This window comes from Anneissia japonica, unplaced genomic scaffold (genome assembly GCF_011630105.1).
Source record: "Anneissia japonica isolate Jap-2015-1 unplaced genomic scaffold, ASM1163010v1 scaffold997_len2565447_cov190, whole genome shotgun sequence".
In the NCBI taxonomy this organism is placed as follows: domain Eukaryota; kingdom Metazoa; phylum Echinodermata; class Crinoidea; order Comatulida; family Comatulidae; genus Anneissia; species Anneissia japonica.
Window position 1 is genome coordinate 1899632 of NW_022696369.1, and position 7094 is coordinate 1906725.

At 31.6% G+C, this 7094-nt stretch overlaps 1 protein-coding gene across 1 annotated transcript in view; it reads right to left on the reverse strand.

Annotated features, from left to right (window-relative positions):
* Nucleotides 1-125: 125 nt before the first annotated feature.
* LOC117102054 (DBH-like monooxygenase protein 2) overlaps nt 126-7094 on the reverse strand; it is a gene marked incomplete at its 3' end in the record, with an annotated part of 22946 nt that continues 15977 nt past the window's right edge. Inside the window, 8 exon segments of the mRNA XM_033242269.1 lie at nt 126-256; nt 611-670; nt 1016-1140; nt 1789-1846; nt 2424-2590; nt 3005-3107; nt 3541-3711; nt 3875-3994. Coding sequence (XP_033098160.1) covers nt 126-256; nt 611-670; nt 1016-1140; nt 1789-1846; nt 2424-2590; nt 3005-3107; nt 3541-3711; nt 3875-3994 — 935 coding nt within the window.

The following is a 7094-nucleotide window of genomic DNA, read 5'->3' on the forward strand; positions in this document are numbered from 1 at the left end:
CTACTACTACCGTACTACTACTACTACTACTACTACCGTACTACTACTACACTACTAATACATTCAATTATGATATCATTATCGTTTTGTGTTATTCATTCATATGAACTGCATACGTGACTTACGGAGAAACGTCGAAATCAAGGAATGAAGATAATTCCAATGCATCAGGCGCACTTGCACATTCTAAAGCACTAACTTTTGGATAGTACAATATGAAAGCTACGCACATCTCTTCCATGGTCCCTAGACCACTCTAGAATAAGCAAACATTAAAATAATGTTGACTTATGAGATATAGGCCTACAAAGTTATTTGAGTGAATATGTGAAGGCTATCAAATCAAATCAAATCAATCGAGTGGTATATAATTATAATTACGGAATTACGGTTGATTAATTGGTTGATTTACGGACTGATTGATGGATAGGTTGATTTAAGGATTGATTAATTGATTGATTGATTGATTGATTGATTGATTGATTGATTGACAATAAACAACTTCATATAGTGCCAAATCATTATAATGACTGTATTAACAACAAAAAGCAATAATGCATTGAGGCCTGTACTATAATTAGACAATAAATCTGAAGCAATTTTTACTTACAACCGTAATCGTATCTCTTTCGGACGTAGAATATGTACATTCGACCACCAGCTCATCACCCTGTATAGATATGCAATCAGTTACACTGAAAAGTACTGCATTAAATTGTTGTTGTTCTATAGGCTATGTTTCATAGTTTGACGTTCCTATATTGAAATGTTTACATGTTCTCCTACTTGGAGGTTGAACAGTAACATTAAATTTGAAATTTATTTCAACGGATATTGACAAGTATTACGTAACATAATAGTTACAAAACACACATTGCATACAGTGTTTTGTAACATAATAGTTACAAAACACACTGTATGCAACAAGATGCTAAAAATGAAATTATTCTTTACGATAGAATGCTGTGGCTTACTGGATTTAATATAACGGACAAATCAAAATCACAATACTTACTGCTTTTACTATCCACTCTTCTTCCAGGATTCGTTGTTCTTGGAGATTAAAGTCGTAAAACTTGTCTCGTAAAACATCGCCTATATATTTACCATCTCGGAAATGGGTCAAACGCATAGCTATCGCTGTGTAAAATCAATTAATCAAGCATAAATACTTATATGTATATAATATAATATATATATACATATATATATATATATACATATATATATATATAATATTATATATAATTTTTATCAACCGATGTATGTTTATGAATGCATATAATTTGCAATACCCGCTGCTCTTGGGGAATGGATTCAAAACTAGTAATTATCATTATTATTATCATTATTATTATCATCATCATCATCATCATCATCATCTTCATCATTATCATTATCATTATCATTATCATTATCATTATCATTATCATTATCATTATCATTATCATTATCATTATCATTATCATTATCATTATCATTATCATTATCATTATCATTATCATTATCATTATTATCATTATCATTATCATTATCATTATCATTATCATTATCATTATCATTATCATTATCATTAATATTATTATTATTATTATTATTATTATTATTATTATTATATCTATATCTCAGTGTATGTTGTGATCATTTATATTTATTTTTACAAATTCAAAAATTTGGACAGCAACCCAAAAATGTCTCAAGATGGCCCAGTGATTTGGCTTGACAATACGCACTCTAGTTCTTCTTTAAAAGTTTTATTCTGTAAAAGTTTGCGATGGGTATCCTTACCTGCTAGATGGGCGTGCAACGTTACACCAAAGATTTTCATATCACTGTCAGCAAACATCTGTGTTAAACAGAGCAAAGTTGTGCATGCAGTGAAGTGTTATTTAAAAATTCGGAACAAAAACGGTTTTGAATAAAACGTACACCTAAATTTGCAAGACAACGTTACGTTACGTTCCAAAGCATTAGATAATAAATAAATACAAATAATTGGTTGTAGCAAATACATTTTTAAATTCTCATAACTTAATATAATGATATTATAATACTATTTCAGTAAAATAAATCCTTGCTGTGCCCCGGGGCTCATAGTACCACGGGGCTTATCCCCAGTTTCTGCAGTGTGAAGCGGATGAGAGTCTGATACTCCTCTGGGTATGACGCTAGTCTATTGCAGGTTACTCCCAACAATTTTTTAGTACCCAGTCATACCGTCTGGATAGACTGAAGCAATGTAGATAAGGTGCCTTGCTGAAGGACACAAGCGAAATTCACAGCAAAGGATTGAAACCTCCACCTCGAGGTCGTGGGGAAACCAAACCGTTTCCGCTGCGCCAACCGCTCCAATACTAGGCGTATTATGATAGACCTAGATTATAGCTTAGAAAGAACTTTTAGGCAATATTGATCAATTCTACCTTTTCGGTGCAGGTATTGCTGCAATAGCCATACGTGTTGAATTCAGTCACACCGGGTGGGATGTACCAATGTAAAAATGTAGGAATACCAACTTCCAGCATACCGGCTTCAAATGGACGAAGTTCAGGTGTATAGTATAATCGTACGCCAGAGGCATCGCGAACACCTAATACAGTAAGAAATTTAATGGAAAAATGTTTGTGGTAGACCTATTTAAAACAATTTATTATAATAATAGGCCTAACAGTAGTATTGATAGCAGTGGTAGTGTAATGTACTAGATAATCATCCAAATAATAATAATATTATTATTATTATTAGTAGGCCCCTAGTAATAATAAAATATTCGGTAATATTTAAAATGATAATAATAATAATAATACAAATAACAATAACAATAATAATAATAATAATAATAGTAGTAGTAGTAGTAATAATAATAATAATAATAATAATAATAATAATAATAATAATAATAATAATAATAATAATAATAATAATAATAATAATAATAATAATAATAGAGTATAAGGTATATGAATACCTTATTCTATAGAGGAATCCTAATGTAGTGTCTTACCTTCTTGAAGTTGGGGGTTATCGTAATGGACCTGTAATTGCATGTACCTTGGTGAGTCTGGTCCACCAAAATTGTATCCCACATTGTCTGGAAATATTAACGGCTGGAAAATAAATTCGAGAGACTAATGTTTTTAGCAAAAATATATTTCAGACAATATTCTTGTTAAATTACTTTTCTAAAAATTCTCTAAAGTAACAAACCTACCTTGCATTATTTATAAACTCATGTTAATTGAACAATCAGTATTGATGTTAATGCTAGTAATTCTTAACGAAGAAACTGATTATCATCCGAAGCTATAAATATGGTATAAACAATATAGGCCTATGAATATGAGAAGTTGAGGATGATGACGGCGACGAACATGATAATGATGACAATTATAATGTCGATGGTAATGATGATGAGAATGACGATGATGACGATAATTATGATGGTGATGACGACGACGATGGTAATAATTATTATGATGATGTCGTGAATGACAAGTAGGGTGTAACGACATATTGTCAGACACCAGCTTTGTAACTTACCCCTCCTCCAACCGCCCATCCGAATACGAGTTCAAAGCACATGTCTATTTCTACCATATCCATACAGTTTTGGCTCATATTACGTTTGACATCATCATGAAGATCCTTGCATATTTTCAGGCCGAAATGATGAACAACGCCCTCGTTCTTCTTTTGAATGAGTGGGTCAATCTACAGATCATAAAATCAAATATTAATTATTTTGTTTAATTATTTTTTAAACTGTACAATCGTCGCTAAAAATATAAAGATTATTAGCTTATGTGATAAGACTGTAGCTCCTGTCTCTTATACACATCTAGATGTGTATAAGAGACAGGGCGTGCAACGTTACACCAAATAGCTTTCGACGATATCCGAGAACTGTTAAACCATCTGTCTCACTTCCATACAGCAACTCATAGTCCGATTGGCTATCTATCACAGGCTGTTGGTTCCCAATACCATGTCGGTCCTATGACATTAAAAAAAATGATGGACTTTTTTAAAAGAAAGTTACCACATTGCGCCAATAGCATATACGGTACCTATACCAAGAGAATGAGACTTTGTGAATACACTATCAGCTTCATTTTTATATCATGTTGCTAATATTCATTGGTTAATGATCTTTTTAATTCTGCGTTTTCTCTTCTTCCTGACAAGTGCTTCGTTTCCATGTACAGTAGGCCTACTTGTTTTTTTAACACATTAGAAACGCTTGGAAGGTAAGATAATATTTTGTTGTGATTGGTCATGAGGGCTTGCGTGTTATAATATTTTAAAATGAATTTAAAATTAAGTAAGTCTGAATACAGATTCAGAACAGAAAACTTATCGTACGGGTGAATATGTATACTACTACAAACCAAAAAGTGCACTATGTTAAAAAAAAAAAAAAAAAAAAAAAAAAGTGAAGATAGAATAAAATAAAAAATAATAAGTTGGATTTGTATAGCATCATGCAAAAAAGCCTCTATGCGCTTGGGAATTGAGCTCCTTGACTCTAAATAGAGAAAGAAATAGAGAAACTCAAATTTTCGACACATTTAAAAATACAGAGAAAGTAAGTATCAGAAATGCTACAATGTGCAAATAAAATCAATTAAATAATTCTTGAAAGTTTGCATGATGCATGCAAATAAATAATTATAGGTTTATGGTACACCATGTGATGTACCGAAAACATATAATTATTTATTAAAATCAATGTAAAAACCATAAGATAATAAGTATGCAAATGTAATTGGTTCAGGGGCACAAGGTGTAGTCAAAATAGGATAAACAGTTGTAATTTTTATGCCCAGAGAATAGCAAGAGCTCCTTTTAACAACGTTTTGAACTTTATATTAGTATTAGGGATTTTTTTTTTTTTTGCTTTGTTTTTTTAATTACGTACATAATGCCAACCTGAGTAGAGATTCGAATAATTACTGGTAGGATATTGCAGTATAAAAGTTGCACTATTCTGTGTTTACCAAATGCAACATGACTAAGTTATGGTTGTTTACTTCATAGGAACTCGAAAAGTTTGTAATTTGTGCTGGTTTGCCAATTTATAGATACATTGATCAGGAATTTAAAAAAAAACAAAAAAAAAAACAAAACATGATAATGCAAAATTTAGTGTTCAATTGTTACTACTCATACCTTTGTAGAGGAATTAGTCGATTATTTGTTGACATAATTAAATTTCGGCGGATCTGCTTAACTGCAACAGGTCAAATTGTTGTTATTTTTTTTTAACTTTTCCTCACAACAAATAAGCCATGTGGACGTTTGAATGCTGAAGTTACTTTCATTATTCTGTACTTATACAGAATATACTTTAAAAATTTATATTAAAGTACGTTTTTGTTTGCTATTTTCAACTTTGTTTCACTGTTGTATAAATGTGAATGGTATGAATCATGCCTGCCAGAGCTCATGGTCTACCTAAATTACATAAGGATTTTGATAATATTCCACCTCTAAGACCCATTATTGATACAACCGGCACTTGTTATTACCATAGAGAAAATAGTTCTCTATGTTATTACTCAGTAGCTAAGTTCTTATCTAACTTATTAGGGCCTCTTACTGTTACTGACTTTGTCCTTAAAGATTCGTTTGAAGCTACTGACCGCATTAAAGGTATACCAGACCATTTATATAATTTAGGTTACCGTTTTGTATCTTTTGATGTTGAATCTCTGTTTACAAATGTTTCCCTTACTAAGGTAATTAATATAATTCTTGATAGGGTTTACAACAAGAAATTGATAGGTCTATCTACTAATCTTAAGAAAAATACGTTAAGGAAACTACTTCTAGATTGCTGTACTAAAACTGTATTTACGTGTAATACGGTAATGAATTCTATAAACAAACTGTCGGCGTTTCAATTGCTCACCCCTTGGACTAGTTTTAGCCAATATTTTAATGATTGAACTAGAAGAGTCTATTGTTCATAAACTTATAGAATCAGGTATTATTAAGTTTTATACTCGTTTTGTTGACGACACACTAGTGCTAGGTAAACCTAATGATTTTCATCACATCCTACGTCACTTTAACGCTTTTCATAAACAGATTAATTTTACCTTTGAATCATTTGAAAACAGTGATATAGTACATTTTCTGGATTTACAATTTGACAATAGTGTAGGAAGCATGAATATAATCGTAAAAATACACATACAGGTCAATATAGGCCTATCCATTATGATAGTTTTGCCCCATGGAACCATAAGATTTCTTTAAAAAGTGGTATAGCCGTATTAGTCAGTGTATATATTGGATAAAAGATAAAAATATTTTTTTATCTTTTATCCAATCATATCATTTTGTGATGTCCATGTATATTGCTGTATCTTGTGTAACACTTCACTCACCTGATGGAACCCCATTTACTGGGGCAAAAGCTCGTGAAATAAATTAATCGTTAGTCAAAATAGTGCTACCTTCTCATTTGTTTCATAAGATTTTTGGATTCGTAGTTTAGTTTCAAGAGCCCACAAACTGTGTACTCCAGATAAACTTCAAGCAGAGTTTGTAACATTAGAACATTTATGTCTTGGAATGGGTATCCTTTAAAAGTTGTTAATCATGTACTCAATAAATTAAATGAACCTAAATGTATACTGTACATAGGCCTACTGATGATAGCTTGATTAAGATTTGGGTTAGATTGCCTTATGAAAGGCAGGTGAATCCATTTTACGTAGATGCTTCAACAAAGTAAAGAAACACTTAGTTAAAGAGGTAAAATTCATAACATTATGGCAGTACAAAAATGTCTCTCTCATTTTATATCTACTAAAGATCAAACCCCTAAGGCATAGGCGTAGATCCCGGGGGATGGAGGGGATATATCCCCCCCCCCAATATTTGACAAGGGGGGATGGTCCATTGAATCATCCCCCCCCCAATATTTTGACTATGTATGGGATAAAATGGATCTTTACCCACTTCAAAAGACTGTCACAGAAATAATTTGCACTGTCTTATGCGCTTACAAAGATGAAAATTAGCATAATGTATTAATGTTGATAACAAAATTATTTTATCTGGTACCAATCTAAGCTCTACTTTCC